The 23965-nt window shown below is 49.0% G+C and overlaps 1 protein-coding gene across 1 annotated transcript in view; it reads right to left on the reverse strand.

The window, feature by feature from the left end:
- MOXD1 (monooxygenase DBH like 1) overlaps positions 1-23965 on the reverse strand; it is a 61918-nt gene that overhangs the window by 32378 nt on the left and 5575 nt on the right. The window contains exons 2-4 of the mRNA XM_054393018.1: positions 15295-15441; positions 13418-13585; positions 13216-13299 (exon numbers count right to left, since the gene is read on the reverse strand). Of these exons, the coding sequence (XP_054248993.1) occupies positions 13216-13299; positions 13418-13585; positions 15295-15441 (399 nt within the window). The remainder of the gene's footprint in view (positions 1-13215; positions 13300-13417; positions 13586-15294; positions 15442-23965) is intronic.

The following is a 23965-nucleotide window of genomic DNA, read 5'->3' on the forward strand; positions in this document are numbered from 1 at the left end:
CAGGAGCCCCTGAAACTGCCCCTTCAGCCATCAAACACTGAGTACCTCAGATGAGTTGTAGTGAAAACAGGAACCCAGCTCTCCTTTTCCATAATTCTAAGCAAACCTGTGCCTTTGGAGCACAGCTCCTTCCCCTTCCCTTGCTCATTCTTCCCCACCTCTTGTTAGCTGAGGGAGCCAGGAAAGAGGCTGAAAGGAGGCTGGAAGGCAGTGTGCATGCAAGAACCTATTTCCCCATTCTACCTCATCTACGGTTCTTTCCCTGCTGCTGACATGCAAGGAAGACTCAGCTGTCAGGGTGAATCTCTTTCCCTGCTGTGAATAAGCCCTGTAGGTACTGCACCACCATGGATACTGCACCACAGGGGCACCTCGGCAACTCCATAAGGGCCTGCAGACAAAGTGCATTTTCTGCTTGACTTTTCCTAAGTGCCAGAGGCTGGCAGAACAGATGCCCTGTATCCATCCTCCACCAGGATGCTGGAAGCCTTGGGGACTGCACAAATAAGTGCATGCAATAAAACACAATCCTCCTGCTTCTCATGGAACCTGCAGGAAGAAGCTCATGGTTTATTATCCATGGTGATTTGCTTTCTGCATCCTCTCTACCGTTCATGAAAGCTCAGGCTAGAGATCTTTCTAGCCAAGCACACTGACACACATGAACACATCTGGATCCCACTAACAGAGGTAAAAGATGTACTGTACAGCCGTACTGTAGTGCCCAAGCACAGCCAGCCAGACTTTGCAGAGGAGAAGGTATTTAAAATACACCACATTCAGATGCTGCCTTCTGCAGCCAGAGTTCTAGTGTTTGGTTAGCATGAGCTGTACTCAACAGGCAGGCTGAGAGGCTTTACAGAGCTCCTTTTCTCATCTTAGCTCTTCTGCAAACATTGCCTTTCAAAGAACAAAAAATAACTATCAGTTTGTTATAAAGTTACACAGATCAGACCTGTGTTTTCCACCTGTTCATTTCACAGATTCACAAAATAGTTTGGCTTGGAAGGGACCTTAAAGATCATCCAGTTCCAACCACCTGCCATGAGCAGGGACACCTCCCTGAGTTGCTACAGCAGGTATCAACAATTAACTCCTTAGCTGAGGGTAGTCCTGATTTCCAGAGGACTTGCAGCCTCCATGGATGATAACACAATGTGCAGGGCTTATTTTCTGTGAGATTATTCCTGCTTTCATAGATTCACAGAATGGGTTGGGTTGGAAGGGACCTTAAATATCACCCAGCTCCAACCCCCTGCCATGGGCAGGGACACCTCCCACCAGCCCAGCTTGCTCAAGGTCTCATCCAACCTGGCCTTGAACACCTCCAGGGAGGAGGCATCCACAGCTTCCCTGGGCAACCTGTGCCAGTGTTTCACCATGCTCACGGTCACGAATTTCTTCCTCATCTTGTCTCAATCTCCCCTCTCCCAGCTCAAAGCCATTGTCCCTCATCCTGTCACTCCCAGCCCTTGTCAAAAGTTCCTCCCCAGCTCTCCTGTGGCCCCCTTCAGACCCTGGTATTTAACAAACCCTGTTCTGGTCAACAGGCTGACAACACATGAGCTAAGGAAATGCTTACATCTTACATCTGAACCAGTGCCAGGTTACTCAACTTCAATTTTTCTTCCTCTCCTTTATTTTCTGTTATCCTTTTACCTTCTTCACCAACTGAACATTCCACAGCTCACTATTTCTTAAAAGAAACAGCCAACAAGACAAACTGTAACAACAACCCCATGCAATGCTACAGGCTTGGGGCAGAGTGGCTGCAGAGCTGCTTGGTGGAGAACAATCTGGGGGTGTTGATTGATGGGCGGCTGAAGGTGAGCCAGCAGTGTACCCAGGTGGCCAAGCAAGCCAACGGCATCCTGGTCTGGATCAGCAACAGTGTGGCCAACAGGACCAGGGCTGTCCCCATCTATTGGACACTGGTGAGGCCACACCACAAGTACTGGGTTCAGGTTTGGGCCCCTCACTCAAGAAGGACACCGAGGTGCTGGATGGTATCCAGAGAAGAGCACCTAAACTGATGAAGGGCCTTGAACACAGCTCTAGTGAGGAGCAGCTGAGGAACCTGGGGTTGTTTAGTCTGGAGAAGAGAAGGCTGAGGGGAGAGGTCATTGCTCTCTACAGCTCCCTGAAAGGAGGTTGGAGTCAGGTGGGAGCTGGTCTCTTCTCACATCCAGCAAGTGCCAGGACAAGAGGGAACAGCCTCAAGCTGTGCCAGGGGAGGTTCAGGTTGGAGATTAGGAACAATCTCTTCCCAGCAAGGGTTCTCAGGCACTGTCCCAGGCTGCCCAGGGAGGTGCTGCAGTCCCCATCCCTGGAGGGGTTTCAAAGCTGCATGGATGTGGTGCTGAGGGACGTGGGGTAGTGGCAGTGGCTCAGCAGCAGGGGTGGGGCTGTGAGCTCTGGGTGAGTGACTGGATGATCTCTAAGGTCTCTTCCACCCTCAACAGTTCTATGGTTCTATGACCCCAAGCAGGGTCCAGATAGTAATGTATAATATATTAAATAGGCCAAAAATGCAAACAATTCCACTGGTGCAAGAAGATTCTCTACAAGGGAAAATCATCTCCAGACGCCTGGAAGTCTTTCTTATTCCTGGTTTTCTACCAATTTATCTGGTTTCCTTCCTATTTATCTGGTTTCCATCCTATTTATCCGGTTTCCTTCCTATTTATCTGGTTTCCTTCCTTTGCTGTTACCAGCTGTGGTTTGTTCTTCACACCTGATTGTGCAAATGATGGAAGGTTACTGTGAATCGCATCCATAGACTCCTCATAGTGTCTTTACCATGAGGGTGGTGGAACACTGCAACAGGTTGCCCGGGGAGGTGGTGGGGACCCCATCCCTGGAGATATTCAAGGTGAGGCTGGATAAGGCTCTGGGTAACCTGATCTAGTGGAGGATGTCCCTGCTGACTGCAGGGGGGTTGGACAGGATGAGCTTTGGAGGTCCCTTCCAGCCCAAACCATTCTCTGCTTCTGTGATTCTCTGTCAGGAAATGCAGCCTGCTGAGTGTCAGAAAACAGAATGCTGACTGTATTTTTGTGTATGAGAATACGGGGAGTTTTTTTGTTGCTTTTTGTACACAACCCAGAGGTGTGCTGAGCAAAAACTCAGCAGCTGGAAATATGCCTCTGAGTTAGGGTAGTTATGCCCATGACCATGGAATTCTAACCCTGACCACCTGGCCTAGCCCAGTGTCACATCGGGGACACTAATCTGATGCAGACATTCAGACAGGAGTTCAGGCATCCTGGGGTCAGGCAGGGAACACTCTCCCAGCGCTCCCACCCCACCTCATCTGTCAGAATGAATGCCACAGAGTAGTCGGAACTAAAAGAGAGACCTCCACAGAGTAGTTGGAACTAAAAGAGAGACCTCCAGCACTCAACCAGCTGCAGTCTGGCACGGATTAGCTGCCAAAATCTCTCCTGAGCTCTGTGGTGCTGTTTGCATGAAGGCAGCCAAGAACCTGTTTCACTTCCCAACCCAGCTCCTAAACTCAGTCATCACTGCTAGCAAAGCCCTTTAAATCAGAGAGGCTGTGGAGTCATCTTCTCTGGATTCTTTCCAGACCCACCTGGAAGCATTCCTGTGTGACCTGCCCTGAGTGATCCTGCTTTGGCAAGGGAGTTGGGCTGGATGATCTCTGAAGGTCCCTTCCAACCCCCATGTTCTGTGGGTTTAATTCATTTGAAAATGCAGAACTTCAAAAGCAGACCGAAGATTCCAGCATTATTTTGGAGAGAAAGTCCCTGTTACCTACAGCTATTTCCTGTTTTTGAAGCTAGGCAGCAAGGATTTGTTTCCTCAGTGACTGCTGGTCAGTGAAGGCTCCCATTCCAGTGCTGCTGGTGTGCTGTGTTAAGAAGCATGCCTCTGGTTTGAGCTGCAGAATTGTTACTGGAAAAGAACAGCCTCTGTCAGGTGAAAGTCACTGCTGCTCTGCTGTGAGCTGTCACACCAAGTGTGACACAGACTTGATGGATGTCCCACTGCTGGATCAGGAACTGGCTGGATGGCTGCACTCAGAGTTGTGGTCAGCAGCTCAATGTCCAAATGGAGACCAGTGACAACCATCACCCCTCAGGGGTGGGGAGTGGACCAGTGTTGTTTAACACCTCTGTGGGATGGCAGTGGGATGGAGGCAGCCTCAGCAGGTCTGCAGATCACACCAAGCTGTGTGGTGCATTTGACACTCTGGAGGGAAGGGATCCATCCAGAGGGACTTGGGCAGGCTGGAGAGGTTGGCCCAAGCCAACCTCAGGACATTCAACAAGGCCAAGTGCACGGTCCTGCACCTGGGCTGGGGCAATCCCAGGCACAAATCCAGGCTGGGAGAAGAGTGGCTCGAGAGCAACCCTGCAGAGAAGGGCTTAGGGGGTACTGGCTGATGAGGTGCTTGACATGAGCCAGCAATGTGACCAGAAGGCCTACCACACCCTGAGCTGCACCAAAAGCAGCATGGCCATCAGGTTAAGGGAGGGGATTCTGCCCCTCTGCTCTGCTCTACTGAGACCTCACCTGGAGTGCTCTGTCCAGTTCTGGGCCCCCCCAACACAAGAAGGACCTGGAGCTGTTGGAGAGGATCCATAGGAGGCCACAAAGATGATCAGAGGGCTGGAGAACCTCTGCTATGGGGACAGGCTGAGAGAGTTGGGCGTGTTCTGGAGAAGAAAAGGCTCCAGGGAGAACTTAGAGAAGCCTTCCAGTATCTGAGGTCCTTCTTGACCTGAGGGGCCCAGAACTGGACACAAATATTCCACATGTGGCGTCAGCAGGGCAAAGTAGAGGGGGAGGAGAACCTCTCTGACCTACTCACCACAGCCCTTCTAATACACCTAAGGATACAACGTCTACACAGCTCTTAAACTCCTCCGGGGATGGTGACTCCACCACCTCCCTGGGCAGCCTGTGCCAGTGTCTGATGCCTGATCTGACCTTGACTATTTTGGTGGGACATCCAGCTGGGAGCTACATCTCTAATGGTGACTGTGTATCTGGGTTCTCTCCTTTGTCAGTGTAGAGAGGCTGAAGCATACAGAAGAAGCTGGACCTGCTGTACCTCCTGCAGGATGGCAGAAATGGATGGTTTTGACACTGAAAGGCCATTTAGCAGCTGGCTCAGACATGTAGCCAAGGCCAGTTACAGCACAGGAGCCCATCCTTGTGGGTGGAAATTTACAGTCTTCCATGCATTGCCTGAATTTGCTGTGGTGTTCATGAGTTGTACTTAAGAGATGCTGAATTTTAACCAGATATCCTAATCCCCAGCATGGGACTTCTTCCCCAGTTCAACAGCACTAAACCTGCTCCCTCCTTCTCCTCAGCAGGTTTAAACAATGCACATGGAAGGATATTCTATGAATCTATGAATTTTATGTTCCTGAGCACAGCCACATGGTCGTCTTTCTGGTAGTAAAATGTGTTCCAGGCCAGGCTGGATGAGGCCTTGAGCAAGCTGGCCTAGTGGGAGACTGGAACAAAATGATCTTTAAGGTCCCTTCCAAGCCAAACCAGTCTGTGAGTCTGACTCAGCCTGACTATAGGAGTTTCAAAAACAAACCTAGAAAGTTGGAACTAGAGGAAAATGAAGGTTATTAGAAAAAACTTCATGTAGATAGAGCTAAATGACCCTACTGCCCAAATACAGTTCTGATTTTACAGAAACTGCTTTACCTACTCTTAGAGTGAAAGTCAATGTTAGACATTTTTGTCTGTGGCTACTGAAGCTCAGCAACCTGGGGATGTTGATCCATTGGTGGCTAAAGATGAGCCAGCAGTGTGCTCAGCTGGCCAAGAAGGCCAATGGCATCCTGGCCCAGATCAGCAACAGTGTGGCCAGCAGGTCTAGGGACGTCATTGTTCCCCTCTGCTGGGCACTGGTGAGGCCACACCTCAAGCACTGGGTTCTGTTTTGGGCCCCTCACTCCCAGGATGACATTGAGTTGCTGGAGCAGGTCCAGAGAAGGGCAACAAAGCTGGGAAAGGATCTGGAGAACAGGGCTGGGGAGGAATCACACAGAATCATAGGATCACAGAATCATCCAGCACCTCCACATCTCTCTTGTGTTCGGGTGCCCAAAACTGGACACAGCACTTGAGCTGTGGCCTCACCAGTACCCAGTACAGGGGCACAGTCACCTCCCTGCTCCTGCTGGACACAGCATTTCTAATCCCAGTCTTCAGTTTTCTTGGGCATCTGGGCACACTGTTGGCTCATGTTCAGATGCTTGTCAATTAGAACCCTCAGGTCCCACTCTGCCCCAGGCTTGTAGTGTTGCTTGGGGTTGTGACCCAAGTGCAGGACCTGGCACTTGGCCTTGTTGAAGCGCATCCTGTTAACATTGGCCATGGATCCAACCTATCCAAGCACCCCTGCAGAGCCTCTCTACCCTGGTGCAGATCAACACTCCACCTAAACTGGTGTCATCTGTGAACTCACTGCTGATCCACTCTGTGTCCCTATCAAGATCATCAATCAAGATGTTAAACAGAAGTGGTCCTAACACTGAGCCCTGGGGAACACCACTCGTGACTGGCCACCAGCTGAGGGAATTTGGGTTCTTTAATCTGAAGAAGAGGAGACTGAGGGGAGACCTCATTGCTCTCTACAGCTCCTGCAAGGAAGCTGCAGTGAGGTGGGGTTGGCAGTGGCTTAGCAGCAGTGAGACTGTGAGCTCTGGGTGAACTGCTGGATGATCTCAGAGGTCTTTCCCAACCTTGACAGTTCTGTGGTTCTATGATTCTGCTTTCCCTGAGGAAAACACAGGATATTGCAAAGAGATTAAGAAAATAGAGAGGGAAAATGTATGGTGTTGGAACCACCATGGATGTGCCCTGTACTGATCCTGCTGGGTGACCATGGCACATCTGGCATGTGGGGGGTTCAGGCCTTTCCCTCACCTTTAACTACTGCAACACACCACATTAAACCATTTGTCAGGTGCAGGAGGGGAAACCCCAGGTACAGAGAAATGATAGCAAATCCAGAGACACTAGAGGAATTTATCTGACAAGGGTTTGAACTGCAGCAGGAAGAGCATGGAGTGTGTGGCAGACCTGCAGCTGGAGTGAAGGCCAAGTGCCAAGCCTGCAAGCAGATGCAGCTGTACCAATGAGCAATGCAAGTAACCTGAGCTGACAGAAGGCACCCAGGATGGAAAGCTAAGCCAAAGACAGTAAGATTAATAACCTGGATCTGTAGAACCACAAGTGCAAAGAGCAGGAAACACAAGCTTTGTGTGGTCTAGCAGCTGTGTGCAGCGAGATGTTAGGTCATGGTTGGACTCCATGATCTTCAGGGCTTTTCCAACCAGGTGACTGTCATTCTGTGGTAAAGCAAAACCAGTATTTACTGGAATATTAGGAAGGATTTTTCATGATTATGAAACAAATTTTCACTCTCATGAAACTGGCAAAAATCTGGATGATGCCAGATCACAGGAAGCAAAGAATAAATAAACAGGTAGGAAAAAAAATATCATCCACAGAGAGGCTTACAAACTGTCAAAGCAGAGAGATGTGTCAGCACGCACCCAAACATCCAGCACAAGGACGTGGAACTGTTGGAGAGGGTCCAGAGGAGGCCACCAGGATGATCAGAGGGCTGGAGAACCTCCCCTGTGGGGACAGGCTGAGAGAGTTCAGCCTGGAGACCTCAGAGCAGTCTTCCAGTACCTGAAGGGGCTCCAGGAGAACTGGGGAGGGACTTCTGACAAGATCTGGGAGTGCCAGAATGAGGGACAATGACTTTGAGCTGGAAGAGGGGAGATTGAGTCTGGAGATGAGGAAGAAATTCTTGAGTGAGGGTGGTGAAACCATGGAACAGGTTGCCCAGGCAGGTTGTGGCTGCCTCCTCCCTGGAGGTGTTCAAGGCCAGGCTGGATAAGACCTTGAGCAACCTGGGCTGGAGGGAGGTGTCCCTGCCCATGGCAGGGGGTTGGAACTGGATGATCCTTAAGGTCCCTTCCAACCCAACCCATTCCTTGAAACCATGATTGAAAATCATGAAAATTAGACATTTGATGGTAAAAGAGAACTCCAAAAATCCTAGCAAGAAATGACCTCACATCATGTCTGGCAGGTCTGAGGTAATTAGTAGAATAGCTTTTTTAAGCAAGCTACTTCAAGAAGACTCCTGGCTAGCTTCTGTTTGTGAGAAAAGGGAAGCTACCTGGGGCAGCCAGCCTGAGGCACAGAGCACAGCCTGCAGCCCAAAGCAGCAAACCAGGCCAATGCACATCTAGCTGCAGGAGCTAGATGTGTGCTCTGATGTTTGCTCTCCCACATGAAGAGCAGCCAGGGTCCTCCACTCCATGACCACCGTGGAGCCATCCTGCAAACAGCTGGTTGGCTCCTGTTGGCTGCTGTTAGCTCCAAGCAACCCCTTTCATCTGCTCTGCTTGTTGTTAAACGGAGACTCATCTCCCCCGCAGTTGGTTCTGCTAAGAGAAAGCACAGGGGAGGCAAGACCTGGAAGTGCTTAACAACATGTCAGGCAGCCACCACTCAGCTGGGAAGGCAGCTTGGAGCTGAGGGGCAATGTACTCTGGCAGAGGCACCACCTGGCTGTAACCTGTGCAAGTCACTCTCATGCCTGCCTGTGGAGAAATCATCTCATTCTGATTTATTTCTTAGCAGACACAATATTATTGTGACTTATTTTCCCAGGAGTTCCCAGAGGCATATGGGAAGATCTTGTTACAGAAGGCACAGCAAGGGCATGGAGGAAGGCTGTACTGGTTTTAGGGCTATGCCTTTAAAATTTTTCACAGATCTTGAGCAGAAAGTAGTAAGAATGTAAATAAATCACTATTGGGTGTAAAAAGGAAAAATAATGATCATTCTAAATGATTCCATTCAAGGGATAGCACCCTTAAGATTCAGTTCTCAAAACAAAGTTCAGTCTGGTCTGTTCTGTTGAGCAGTCTAGCAGGGTGATCTGCTTCTCTTCTTGCTTCTTTCACAGGGGAGGATTTCCAATACACCTCTGCTGGCCTTGACTGCTTGGTCTGGTATTAACCTTATCTGCTTCTCTCTCTCTCTCTCTCTCTCTCTCCTTTTGCTGGAGGAGTCAGGAGTCAGAGAGAGGGAGGCAGGGAGCAGTTTCTCTCCCTGGTCTTTGGACAGGCGGGGTTATGCTGGTTTTGTTAATTGTAAATACCTGCAAATATTGTAAATCCTGTCTATTTGTATATATTCATTGCATTGTAGACTGCAGTGTCACTTGTAAATACAGCTTCATTTGCTTCCAAACTGAACTAGTCTGGTGAAGTTAATGTTGGGGACAATTTCAACCCACCACAAAGGCACAATCTCTTCCCCAGGGAAGAAGCTGCAAGATATAGGAGACAAAGGAAGATTAAAGAGAGAAATCCCAGCCCTGGCCAGGTGCTCTGTTACCACACTGCAGCTCTCTTCTCCATTGGCCAATGCAGCAGGAGAAATTACTTCTCCCTGTGTCCTTATCCCACCTTGGGATGAATACAAGATTACAACTTTATCTCTTGCATAATTTCCATGTCATGTCATGCAGCTTGATCAAGAAAAGTCAAGGAAAATGTGCTGTTTCTCATTACCCAAAGCTCTTGGAAAGTAGCACGGATCTTATTGAAAGACAAAGCAAATACAGAAGGGCTTACTTGCTCCTGAGGTTCAGCAGGAGCAAGTGCAGGGTCCTGCACCTGGGCCAGAACAACCTTCACCATCAATCCAGGCTGGGGAAGGAGGAAATTGAGAGCAACTCTGAGGAAAAGGACTTGGGGGTTCTGGTGGGGGAGAAGCTGGACAGGAACCAGCAATGGGCAATGGCAGCACAGAAGGCCAAGGGCAGCCTTGGCTGCATCCAAAGCAGTGTGGCAAGAGATGGTGAGAGGAGATCCTGCCCCTCTGCTCTGCTCTGGGAAGACCTCACTGTGTCCAGTTCTGGAGTCCCCAACAGAAGAAAAACATGAAACTGATGGAGAAGGTCCAGAGGAGGCCGCAAAGATCAGAGGGCTGGAGATTCTCTGCTGTGAGGACCTCCAAAGGGCATCCAGTCCAACTCTCTCTGCAGTCAGCAGGGACATCCTCCACTAGATCAGGTTGCCCAGAGCCCTGTCCAGCCTCACCTTGAACATCTCCAGGGATGGGGCCCCTGGGCAAGCTGTTCCCAGTGCTCAGTCACCTTCCTGGTACAGAACTTGCTCCTCACATCCAATCTCAATCTTCTCTGATCTCATTTCAAACCATTGTCCCTGGTCCCGTTGCTGCAGGCCTCTGGGAACAGTCCCTCTGCAGCCTTCTTGTAGGCCCTTCAGGTACTTGAAGGCAGCTCTTAGGTCTCCCTGGAGCCTTCTCTTCTCCAGCTGACATTGACACACTCTGCCTATTCATACAGCAGAGCTGCTCCAGCCCCCTGATCATCTTCGTGGCCTGTTTGATGGGGCCAAATAATTCTGCCCTCCCCTTTGTAACATTTGGTCCCTGCTTGCACAGCTAACACCCTCTTGAGCAGCCTCAGACCCCATCCCTTGTGTATCAGCATGCCTTGAGAATGTTTCCTCAGTCTGCAGGCATGCATCCATCCAAACCCACAGCAGCTCCCTAGCAGGCATCTCCCAGCGTTGCATCTATGAAGATATGAACTGTGCCCCTGCTAGCAATGCTAAGGAAATGCTCCTATGTAATTCTTCTTTCTCTAAGCATTTCTCTCTCTCTAAGCATTTTTGAAGTGGCAAACTGCAATTTGTTTGCCTTTCTGAAGGTGGAAAATCACTAAGGATTCCACTTTGAGTTTTAACCTCATAAAAGCAAGGAAATTGCTGATTTCACAGTGTCCCAGATTGCACTGGTTTGGAAGGGACCTCCAAAGGCATCTTGTCCAATCCCCCTGCAGGCAGCAGGGACAACTCCAACTGGAGCAGGCTGTCAGGGCCACATCAAATCAATCTTGAATGTCTCCAAGGACAGGGCCTCAACCACATGCTTGGGCAACCTGTCCCAGTATCTTACCACTACCAGTCTTATTGACTGAACAGCCCAGGCATCAATTCCAGCTCAGAGAGAAGGATGTTGTGGTCAAAGTCTTTACAAATATGATCTCTAAAAGAATTCTGCAATGCACACAGCACCATCAAAACAATATAAAACTGTTCTGAAACATTAGGCAGTACGTTTATGAGCTAAAATCACAATTTAGCTTCCCCCAATCACAATGGAGCTATTGAATAAGAGGGCGGACAAAGCACTAAAAACATTAATTCAGAAAACATAAATAATAAATAGTTCCAGAAACCCTTTAGCAGAACAGCAATTTCCACCAAGCTGCACATGGAGAGCAGGAGCCTGTTGGTAGCATTTGAAGCTCTCTGGCTTGAAAGCAGGCAGACAGGACTCCTGCCATATAAACTGCAAGCAAATCCTGCTTCTCATGCAGATCTGTGACATTAGCTGCCACAAATCTCAGATGTGATTAAAGATCAAGTATCTGAAGGCAGAAATTTGGACCTTGCAATTCTTCATGCAGATAAAAGGGTTATGAGGATGCTGAAGGGCCATTCCTCATCACACAGAGATCTGTGTGATGAGGAAAGGCTGAGAGCCCTGGGACTGTTGAGCTTGGAGAAGAGAAGGCTGAGAGGGGATCTGATCAATGGTTACAAATATCTGAGGGGTGGGGGACAAGAAGGGGCCAGGCTCTTTTTGGTGGTGCTCTGTTATAGGACAAGGGGCTAGGGAAACAAACTGAAATCCAGGAAGTTCCACCTCAACAGGAGGAGAAACTCCTGTGGTGTGAGGGTGACAGAGCCTTGGAGCAGGCTGCCCAGAGAGGTCGTGGAGCCTCCTTCTCTGGAGACTTTCCAGCCCCACCTGGATGTGTTCCTGTGTGACCTGCCCTGTATGACCCTGCTCTGGCAGGATGTTGGAGTGGATGATCTCCAGAGGTCCCTTCCAACCATTACCACTCTGTGAGTCTGTGATTCTATGAAGTGCAGAAACCAACCATGTTTCAGAATCACTATAGGTGTTTCTCAGACCTACAATGGAGATCACACACTGAGCTCATTTAAAATCCTAGTTTTATCAAATGCAGTGGAGAAACATGACTGACAGTAATCAAAAATAGTAATGGGATGGAATTACAGCCTTAAAAGCATTCCTGGGTTCAAAGAACAAGAAAAAGGAGGGCCAGAGCTATATCACTGTTCTCTTGGCAGCAGTGTAGTGAAGCTGTGCATTTAAGAGGTCTCTGGGGGAGGAATGTGAGAGCCAGCTTGCCCCCAGCACTTTTAAGTTTTCAGGCCCAAAATGAAAGAGAAGTTTGAAAAAGCATTACAGCAAAACAAGTTTGTGCATGTGGGCTCTGAAATGCCCTGGGATCCTGCCGAGCTTTGTGTGGATGCTTGCGGGGTTTCATTAATTTTTCAATAAACTGCAACATCCATCTCTGCTTCTTAATATTTATCTTTTATATAGCTGAAGACAGTGGAGTCTGTGCTCATGAGATGTACCATGGGATAACTCCACTGTGACCATTGCCACTGGAATCAGATAAAAACCTGACCTTTCACTGGAACAAACTTCAGCATTTCATGTTTTTTTAAACACTCCTCTCTGTCAAAAGAAATCTGTTCCACTGCTACACTGATGTCAAAGGACAGGACATGGGGCACTGGGGGCAAGCTGGAGAAGAGGAGGTGCCACTGGAACAGAAGGGAAAGCTGTCAATGTGAAGGTGCTGGAGCCTGGAGCAGGCTTCCCAGAGAGGTTGTGGAGTCTCCTTCTCTGGAGACTTTCCAAACCCACCTGGAAATGTTCCTGTGTGAGCTGCCCTGGCTGACCCTGCTGTGGCAGGGGGGTTGGGCTGGATGATCTCGGAGGTCCCTTCAAACCCCTACCATCCTGTGACTCTCATTCTGTGAAAAGCAGAAGCTTGATAGAACAAGCCTCTAGACAATTTTACTTAGTCTTTGCAAACAATGTTTAAAGACATAAATTCTCAACCTCATTTTCTGAAGGGAGAGAGGATGCAGGGGCTGTGTCCCTGCAGGCACCACTGCTCAGGGCACACTAGAATCAGGTCCAGGGCACATAGACACTTGACCCATGTTTGTGAAGACAGACAAGAGGTCTTGTTTTCTCCCTGGTAAGATCCAGCATGGATCTTAAGCCAAATCACCCGCTGAGCACCTCTAGAGTGGTTCTGTCTGAATCACTCACCTTTGTCACATGATGCTTTTGCTGCTGCAGAGGAATCTTGAACATTTGGCACCAATATGTTGTATCCTTGTCTGGCACAGGAACCTGTCTTAATAAAAAGGGCAAGAAAACAAGGGTCACATGAGCCTGCTGCACGAGGCCAAGGCTTTGGCTGTCACCTCACCCTCATCTCCACACAGACCCAAGCCCTGGATCAACTTACGTCTCTGTTTGTCAGGTCAAAGTATGGCAAAGAGGCAGAGAAGGCTTCTTCCCTCTCAGGGTTCAGCAAGCGCAGGCTCTTTGTGCCACGCGTGGCCCCGTGGTAATTCTGGCCTGCTTCTGCCAGGTCTGTGTGGTGGTAGGCCCATATCACCCTCACTGTGCTCTCCTGGAAAGAGACCAAACAACCAACAACCCCCAGCTCTGTGAGAGGACTGCTGGAGGTACTGAACAAAGACAGCACTTAGCAGAGGAGGAGTCAGACACAGCCTTTCATATTTTGTACTCATAGGTTTCACTGGAGATGTGCAGGAGCTGAGTCTCAATCTGAGAGATCCATTCATTAATGTCACTAACTTAAACCAGATCTCCAACCAGCAGAACAGACTCCTCAAGAGGTAACCAACTCAGTGTGTGAAATTTGTTTTTTCCTTCAAAAGTCCCTTATTGGCAAGCAATTAGAAGGTTCCCTCCCAAAAACTTTCCCAGCCTCAGCTCTGTGAACATGTGGCTGCCTTCTGTGAACTGCTGTCCTCACATACCAGGGGAGAATGACATTCAGCTGTGGGACAGATTTACATCTTCAACATCAATCTTCAGCCACAGCACAGATCAATTCTCTGTAAAGCCATTCTCAGCCTGCCATCATCACCCTTGAGACAAAGCCCTCTAACAAGTCCTGAAATGTCCCAGAATGTTAAATTACACTGAGAATTCAGAGCAGGTATGAAAGACATAGATCCACTGGCTGCCTTGGAATCACAGAATCACAGAATGGTTTGGGTTGGAAGGGACCTCCAAAAGGCATCCAGTCCAACTCCCTCTGCAGTCAGCAGGGACATCCTCCACTCGATCAGGTTGCCTAGAGCCCTGTCCAGCCTCACCTTGAATATTCCCAGGGATGGGGCCTCAAACACCTCCCTGGGCTACCTGTGGCAGTGTTCCAGCAGCCTCCTGGTGCAGAACTTGTCCTCACATCCAATCTAAATCTGCTCTTCTCTCATTTCAAACCATTGTCCCTGGTCCTGTCACTGCAAGCCTTTGGGAACAGTCCCTCTGCAGCCTTCTTGTAGCCCTTTCAGGTACAGGAAGGTCATTATCAGGTCTCCCCAGAGCCTTCTCTTTTCCAGGCTGAACACCCCCAAGCTCCCTCAGCCTGTCCTTGTAGCAGAGGTCCCCTTATCATTTTCATGGCCCTCCTCTGGACCTGCTCCATCAGATCCATGTCCTTCCTGTGTTGAGGGCTCCAGAGCTGGGTGCAGTACTCCAGATGAGGAAATCTTGTTGGGTTTATCCAGCTGTGGTTTACCCTTCATCTCTCAGTTCCTTCTGTTGCCATTTTTATGCACATTACAGACAGGTAATGGACACCATGCAGAACAACAGCAATGCTTCCAACATGAGGAGGAGACAAGCCAAAAACTAGCAGCCTTGAAAATCTCTCTCACCTGTCTGCCATCTCCATTGTGTGAGTCACCAACTTCAAATGATTTAAAATAATACTTGGGCAGTAAAGCAGAAGGACAAACAAATCCAGAATTACAACAGAAGAGCTTAATACCATAGCAGAAGGACCTCGAGTTGGCCAAACAGGTGGCTTGGAAATGGGCACCAGCACAGCCTGCCCAGGGAGGTCGTAGGGGTTTAAAGCTTGTTTAGATGTGGTGCTTGGGGATATGGCTTAAGGGTGAACTTTGCAGAGTAGGTTTCTGGGTTGGACTTGGTGAGCCTGAGGGTCTCTTCCAACCTGAATGATTCTGTGATTCTCTAATCCTGTCCATTACTAAGGTGAGGTTTTAGTACCCAGCTTCCTATCCATGTGCAGGTTTGGCCTCTGACAATTGCTCCATCTCCCCACACACCTGCAGAGCCTCTCACCGTTATGCTCCTGTCATTGGTGTCACAGGTGTGCAGTTCTCTGCTAAAAGCCAGTATGGTGTGTGTCCCATTTTCCATGGCATATTCCAGATGGTAATCCTGCTGAGGGTCCTTCTTGAGCACTCTGTTTTCATCTGTAAAATAATCCTGTTGAGAAGAAAAGGTGAACCCTTTATTGAAATCTGATATTGAATTCAAAATGGAACTTCATGGCAAATACTGAAGCCCCTGAAACACATCACAGTGTAAAATGCTGCAGAGCAGAGGTCTGTATCAGGTGATAAATTTGAGATCTCAATGAACTTTTTTTTTAATTAAAAATCTCCAAGAAAGTAAATTTCCTTGGTAAGCAGCTGACAGAGAGCCTTGAGCAGCTTTAACCACACACTGCTTGCACGGAGCTGCAAAAATAAAAGCTGCACCCAAGGAACAAGGAGCTTAACTTATCATAGCTGAGATGTGGTGAGCTTTAGCAGAAATGAGGAGAGAGAAAATCTCCCTTAACGTTCCCATCAGCAATGCTGCCATTTCCTCTTTTCACAGCTTTGCCTTTGTTTTGTCTGCCCAACAGAAAGCAAACCCCTTGAATGAAGGCTGACTGGAATGAGACACCCTGCAGCTTAACCAGCACAAAAGGTGCTCAGCTCACACAAAAGGTGCTGGGCTGAGGTTAGGTTGGGCTTTAAGGAGGGAGTGTCTCCAGCTCTGGTGTCCAGCAGAGGTGGCCACTGGAGGAGCAGCTGCAGCAATCCAGGTCATTAACCTCCTCACCCCGAATTCCTTTGGTCCCGTGAAGCTGGGCCCCTGCCCTCCCTCTCCTCCCACCCTGGCCACCTGGAAAGGACTGCCCACTGACCCAGATGCAGCTCTCCTGGTCACCAGCCTGATTCAGTTTGGTTTGGGGTGGGGAGGGGAGCTTATCACCACCATACAGCTGAACAGGCTCCAGGTCATCACCATTCATCCTGCGGTGCCCTTCACAAAATAATGCAGCACCTGCAGATGTTTGGAGCTGCATTCACCTCCACAGAGATGTCCCTGCTCTTAAAGTGGAGGTAACCAAGCTGAAAAATTGTAAATTGTTATGGCCAAGTATTTGGCTACCAGTGAAAGTAGCTGGTACCTTATTGACAGAAACAGAGTCACAGAATGCGTTGGCTTGGAAAGGACCTTAAAAGCCATCCAGTTCCAACCCCCTGCCATGGGCAGGGACACCTCCCACCAGCTCAGGTTGCTCAAGACCTCATCCAGCCTGGCCTTGAACACCTCCAGGGAGGAGGCAGCCACACCCTCACTGGGCAATCTGTTCCAGGGTCTCCCCATGCTCACTCTCAAGAATTTCTTCCTCATTTCCAGACTCAATTTCCCCTCTTCCAGCTCAAAGCCATTGTCCTTCACCCTGACAGTCCCAGACCTCATTGAAAGTTCCTCCCCAACTCTCCTGTGACCCCCTACTAGCCTACCCTACTACCACACGATCACAGAAGGTGAAGCAGTTGGGATTTTTTTTCAGTTCCAGAACAAACCTAAATTTCAACAGTGTTTGAAGGTACCAAAAAGAGTGCTTGCTTTGCTCTCAGAACTCCTCACAGCCACAAATGACTGAGTACATGTGTGAAGGAATACACATATGGAGAAATCATCACCAAAAGGAGCAAAAGAAGGGCCCGGGACCCGAAATTCAATGTTCGAAGACAGGGGACTGATGAATTACATTAGTCTACAGAAATAATTTGGGGATTGCATTTCTAGAGGGAAATCACAGAGTGGCACAAAATGATAGGGAATGGAATAGGGATAGGATAGGGAAATGATTAGAAGGGACCTCTGGAGATCATCCAGCCCAGCCTCTCTGCTCCAGCAGGGTCACCTACAGCAGCTTGCCCAAGATCCCAATGTCCAGGAGGGTTTGAAATCTCTCCAGAGAAGGAGACTCCACAACCTCTCTGGGCAGCCTGCTCCTGGGTTCCACCAACCTCAAAATAAAGAAGCTCCTCCTTATGCTTAGATGGAACTTGCTATGATCAAGTTTGTGCCCATTATCCCTTGTCCTGTCACTAGACACCACTGAATGAAGCCTGGTCCCATGCTCCTGACACCCACCCTGTACGTATTGATCAGCTTTGGTGAGATCCCTCCTCAGTATTAATAATTGGCCTGTTCTGGCCTGGTGCTTTCTGGGGTCACAGCATTGTACTCTAACCCTGCATCAGAGCTTGAAGAGAGGCTGTGTGTCCCCAGACCCAGTACCACCCTTGCTCTGAAAACATTCCTATGGAATCTCCAGGTACATCCTTCAAAGAGCAAGGGTTGTCTGGACAAGAAATGTAACCTTGTGAACCTCAGCTGTTAAAGTGTGGTACCTCTGCTGAAGTGTCACAACAACCAGGAGGGAAGAAGCTCTATGTTAGAACCAGCAGCCACACACTGAATTATTGAGAAGCACAAATTCCAGAACAGCTTCTGGTCATCTGAACAGATTCAGAGTCTTTGCCTGTAACTACTGGGAAGGAAAGCTCAGCAACGTGAAGCAAGACCAGGTGTGCAGGCTCCAATGTTTTGCTGGTGAACTTCAGCACTTCTTAGCATGTCTATAGGACACAGAAACCAAAATAAAGCCCCTGTGAGGACAGGCTGGGAGAGCTGGGGCTGTTCAGCCTGGAGAAGTGAAGGCTTCAGGGAGACCTTAGAGCAGCCTTCCAGTACCTGAAGGGGACCTACAGGAAGGCTGGGGAGGGACTGTTCAGAAGGGCCTGTGGGGATAGGATGAGGAGCAATAGTTTGAAACTGGAGCAGGGCAAATTTAGGTTTGACATCAGGAAGAAGTTCTGCGCAGTGAGGGTGAGGAGACACTGGAACAGGCTGCCTAGAGAAGTTGTGGACACCTCATCTGTGAAAATGTTTAAGCCCAGGCTGGATGAAGCCTTGAGCAAGCTGGTCTAGTGGGGGGTGTCCCTGCCCATGGCATGGGGATTGGAACCAGATGATCTTTGAGGTCCCTTCCAGCTCAAGCCATTCTATGATCCTGTCAACCTCTTGTCTCCTCACACTTTTTCTGCCTGACACCACCACCGTGAAGCAGCCCTTAAATATCAGGGCGCTGAGAACAGCTGGGAAGCAAATCTCCGTAGTTCTCAGGAAGACAAAGATGTCCTTTTATTCCCCAAATCCTGCGGCCGCACTGAGTGCACCGGGGCTGCCCTGGGGGAATCAAGCATGCAGTATGCTTGCAGGGAGCTCCTTAGGAGTTAGAAAACTGTTACTGTTTTTATTTCCTCTGTTGAAAATTAGCCACACATTCATCACAAAAATGAATTCAAATAATGTAACAGGGAAAAAAAGAGTTCTGAACAGCTTGGAATTTGTTTGTTCAACCTCTCACATGAAAATGGTTTGTTCACCAGTGTTAAAAGCAAACAAGGCCACATTGCCAAGGAAACAGATTTATGTCTTTCTGCTCAGAGAGAAGATTTCTGGTCAGACTGTGCAGGCTTTGCTTAATTTACCCAGCAGAGCTTAAAAGCCCTTAAGACAGGAGTTTGTATACAGAGCATAAGGAGCTAGGGGAGGCTGCCAAAAATAAAGACACTGACAAACTGTGGTGCCACATCCTTGTCAGCAGCATCTTGGAGCAGTAAGGGAAAGTTAGTTGCAGATACATCTTTATACATGTATGGCTGTCTATTAATGCATCTCCCATGTTTCCTTTCAGAGGAATAAAAAAAAGAATAAACAGAAGTGCTGCTCCTGTGTCAAAATGGAATCAAACCTACCAGGTTTGGACGGCCTGCACTGCATTGAGGTCCTTGTGCCAAGTCAAAAGAGAACACTGGGTACATCTAAAGGTCTTTGGAAAGTGGCTTAGAAGGCCAAAGAACGTCATAGAGTGGAATAGTTTATTCTTCATTAAGGCAGTGGAACAGCTCCTGTGAGGACAGGCTGAAAGAGCTGGGGCTCTGCAGCTTGGAACAGAGGAGCCTGGGGGCTGCCCTCATTGCTGGGGATAAAGATGTGCAGGGCTGGAGCCAGACTCTGCTCAGGGATGCCCAAGGACAGGACAAGGGGCACTAGGGGCAAGCTGGAGCAGAGGAGTTGCCACAGGAACAGGAGGGGAAACTTTGTCACTGTGAGGTTGACAGAGCCCTGGAGCAGACTGCCCAGAGAGGTTGTGGAGTCTCCTCTGGAGACTTTCCAAACGCATCTGGATGTGTTCCTGTGTGACCTGCCCTGGGTGACCCTGCTCTGGCAGGAGGTTGGACTCAATGATCTTTTGAGGTCCCTTCCAATCCCTAACATTCCATGATTCTTCCTACCAGGTAGGAAAAGGTCTAATATTGCAACGCCATTTACACAGGCTTGGTTTTGCCACCCCACAGATTAGCTGGAAAGCTGTCCCTTGCTAGATCACACTGACACACCTCCCTCTGAATGCTATGGAGTATCAGCAGAGATCTACAGTGAAGATCAACTCCTCAGACTGAATTTCTGAACTTTTCACAGCACAAACCTGGCAACAGGATATCTGTAGCCATTTGGCACTTAGATTCAGGCTCTCCTGTTGCTTACACTTACAAGCATGTATCAGATGTTAAATGAGGATACAGTTTTCAAGCATTACATTTTACTTCAGGTGTAACCATTACAGAAAGAGTAAGGGTGCCATAAATCCCTTTGTCTACTCTGGATACGTGATTTGGTTACTTAGTGTTTAAAACAAGGATTGAGAAGTGCTGTTTGTCACCATACATCACAACAAATAATTTAACTTCAGAATCTACTTATGGACACTGTTTACATGTGAAGCATTTCAAGCTCCTGTACTCCGTTTGATAATATTGGACAAAATCCCATGGGGAGCTATAGACCTGGAGATGTGTGGTTGGAAAGCTGCAGCGTGGAGACAGACCTGGGGGTGTTGGTTGGCAGTCACTGACCATGAGCCAGAAGTGCCCAGCTGGCCAAGAAAACCAAAGGCATCCTGGCTTGGGTCAGAAGCAGGGTGGGCAGCAGGGACAGGAGGTGACCCTCCCCCTGTGCTCAGCACTGGGGAGGCCACACCTCGAGTGCTGTGTTCAGCTCTGGGCTCTCACTGCAGGAAGGACATTGAGGGGCTGGAGCCTGTCCAGAGCAGGGCAGTGAGGCTGGAGAAGGGCCTGGAGCCCCTAGGCTAGAGGAGGGGCTGAGGGAGCTGGGGGTGTTGAGGCTGGAGAAGAGGAGGCTGAGGGAGACCTCATTGCTCTCTACAGCTCCCTGAAGGGAGGTTGGAGTGAGGAGGGAGCAGCCTCTGCTCCTTGGTGGCAAGGGACAGGAGCAGAGGAAATGGTTCCAAGCTGCAGCAGGGGAGGCTCAGGAAATATTTCTACACTAGAAGGACTCTCAGACATTGGAAGAGGCTGCCCAGGGTAGTGCTGGAGTCACTGTCCCTGGGGGTGTTCAAGTAGCATGGACCTGGTGCTTAGGGACATGGTCTGGTGTTGACTCTGCAGTGCTGGGTAGAGGGTTGGACTGGATGAGCTTGGAGGGCTCTGTCAACTAGGTGGACTCTGTGAAAATGGCATCTTAAAGTCTGGGCTGAGTTGTGCAATCAATTAAATAATTAGGCATCTCCTTCCTCACATTACCGAGCAAATTGAAACAACAGATGGAAGATGAAAAATCTTCCTGCTAGTAAAAGGTACTTTATGCTCTGTTCCAGATGTGCAGCTGATTGTGTTATGATGTTTTTCAGATCACATTAACCTCTCTCTTTCTTAAAAACATATGTTTTGTGGCATATAAGGTTTCTGATTGCTGCTCTAGAGGCAGGAAGAACGATTTCTTAAGGATGTGAAAAGAGGCTGGTTTTTCCTTGGAGACTGTAAGCACAGCTGCAGAGGGAAGCCTAACCCTGGAAGCACCACCAGCTGTTATCACAGCCTGGGACAGGTGTTTAAGGAACTCCCTCTCCAGATCTTTACAATGTACTACACTGGTTTGTTTATGAGCTCCAGTTCCCAGCCTAAATTATGGTCAGCACCTTTCAACCTCCAGAAGCATAAAACGACCCTCGAATCATGTCCCCAGCCAGCAGTCACCTTGCAGGCTCAGCTGGTGAACAGCTCTGGTTTTGCCCAGCCTGCCTTCTCTACCTAGCAGCTCTGTTTTTACACAGCCTGTCCTCTCTAACTGGGAGCCATTGAACACTGACAAGCAAGTCAAGGGAGAAGCCAGGTGTGTGAAAAAAGCAAAACCCAAGCTGTGTCGCAACTAGTCTTCAACTATGTTCTGTACCAACCCATGGAGCTTTGAACATTCCCAAACTACCCAGGCTGACATCTAAGACTAGTCTGAAGAGAAGTTTGGCAAAGGGATGGGGAAGCTGATCCCAGGACAAAGGTTGGCACAGGAGAGGCTCTATCTGTGTATAAATAGGATGGATAAATTGCTACAGTGCGTGGAAGAAGTGATCACAGAGTTTGTTTGAAATCAGCATCTTGCTATCCCTCTCTGGGTTCCCAAAAAATAACTGTGGTTAACATTTCTCTCTTTCATCGTGACACTCAGAATCCTGCTGCTCATGGCTCCAACACACACTGGATGTTAGCACCAAAATTAAGCTGGTTTGACAGTGTGTTTGGCAAGAAGCACACAGAGCTTACAAATAATCAAATTGAATTATTGTTTTGCAATCTCAGATAAATTTCATCTTGAGTTTCAGGCAAAGATCACAGGATCCTAGAATGGCTTCAATCCCCTCCCTCCCCTACACCAGGTTGCTCAAGGCCTCACCAGCCTGGCCATGAACACCTCCAGAGTTGAGGTGCATCCACCACCTCACTGGGCAACTTGTTCCAGGGTCTCCCCACCCTCACTCTCAAGAATTTCTTCCTCATCTCCAGACTCAATCTCCCCTCTTCCAGCTCAAAGCCATTGTCCCTAGTCCTGGCACTCCCAGCCCTTCTCAGAAGTCCCTCCCCAGTGATCCTGGAGCCCTTTCAGGGACTGGAAGGCTGCTCTAAGGTCTCCCTGGAGCCTTCTCTTCTCCAGGCTGAACAGCTCCAACTCCCTCAGCCTATCCCCACAGTAGAGTTTCTCCAGCCCTCTGACTGTCTTCATGGCCTCCTCTGGACCCTCTCCCATAGTTCCATGTCCTTGTGCTGGGGGCTCCAGAGCTGGATGCAGTGCTCCACCTGGGGTTCTCACCAAAGCAGAGCGGAGAGGCAGAGAAAGATCTTACTATGCTCTTCCATTAGGGAAAACTACCCACAGAAAACTAACACAAAGTAAGAGTCTGAAGCTTCACCACTGCACCTTGAGAACATTCCAGCTGACTGATCCAACCTTGAAATTGGCCCCAAATGAAGATTTCTACAGAAAGGCCACAGGAACAGCATTCAAGCAGTTTTAAGTTGTTCCTAAAGTAAGTGGCACTAATAAATTGAGCTGCCTGTAATTAATTTAACCATTTATGGACTTTTTACCTGCATAGAAGTATGAAGTGATTCAGGCCTTGCTGGGAAGCCTGGATCTCTTTCATGCAGGCAGTGTACCTAAGCTACAGACAATTCCTGGTACTATGCCAGTCCCACTGACTGATTACCCTGGAGCAAATGTGGGTTCTTTACTTCCAGTGTACTCCTGCCCTGGAGCAGGACAGATGGTTGGTATCTGTAACACAGAGTTGTGGGTCTGCTATCAGTGCAGGCAGACACACAGCACAGAGACATACTTCCCATTTCTGTACTTACAGAAGGAGTTGTGCCACTACAGGTTAGGAGCTGACCTGCTGGGAAGCAGTTCCAGGGATAAGGACCTTGGAGTTCTCATGGACAAGCAGCAATGTGCCCTTGTGGCCAAGAAGGCAAATGGGATCCTGTGGTACATTTAGAAGACTGTGGTCAGCAGGGCAAGGGAGGTTCTCCTCCCCCTCTACTCTACCCTGTTGAGGCCACATCTGGATTATTGTGTCCAGTTCTGGGGTCCCCATTTTAAGAGGGACAGGGACATACTGGAGAGAGTCCAAGGGAGGCTAGGAGGATGCTGAAGGGCCTGGAACATCTGTGTGAGGAGGAAAAGCTCAGGGCCCTGGGGCTGTTTAGTCTAGAGAGAAGGCTGAGAGGAGATCTGATCAATGGTTACAAATATCTGAGGGGTGGGGGGCAAGAAGAGGCCAGGCTCTGCTCAGTGGTGTCCTGGAATAGGACAAGGGGCAATGCAGACAAAGTGGAACTCAGGAAATTCCACCTCAGCATGAGGAGAAACTTCTTTGGTGTGAGGGTGCTGGAGCCCTGGAGCAGGCTGCCCAGAGAGGTTGTGGAGTCTCCTTCTCTGGAGACTTTCCAAACCCACCTGGATGTGTTCCTGTGTGACCTGCCCTGGGTGATCCTGCTCTGGCAGGGGGGTTGGACTGGGTGATCCCTGGAGGTGCCTTCCAACACCCACCCTTCTGTGATTCTATGGCAATGTCTCTATGTCTGCATACAATTACAAAGATTTTCTTAGTAAAACAGAGGCTCTGGATTTTTCATAGATGAAACACAATGACTGATTTACAGACGCAGCTGTCCTCAGTCAAGCTCTAAGTCACCTGAATGTATCCAGTTAATTGCTGCCCACGGCGGGTTCCTGTTAGCCCTGACTAACACCCCCTTGTTTTCTGTGGCATTCCTGGGACATATAAAAATGTCACTTT

This window comes from Indicator indicator, chromosome 27 (assembly GCF_027791375.1).
Source record: "Indicator indicator isolate 239-I01 chromosome 27, UM_Iind_1.1, whole genome shotgun sequence".
Lineage (NCBI taxonomy): Eukaryota > Metazoa > Chordata > Aves > Piciformes > Indicatoridae > Indicator > Indicator indicator.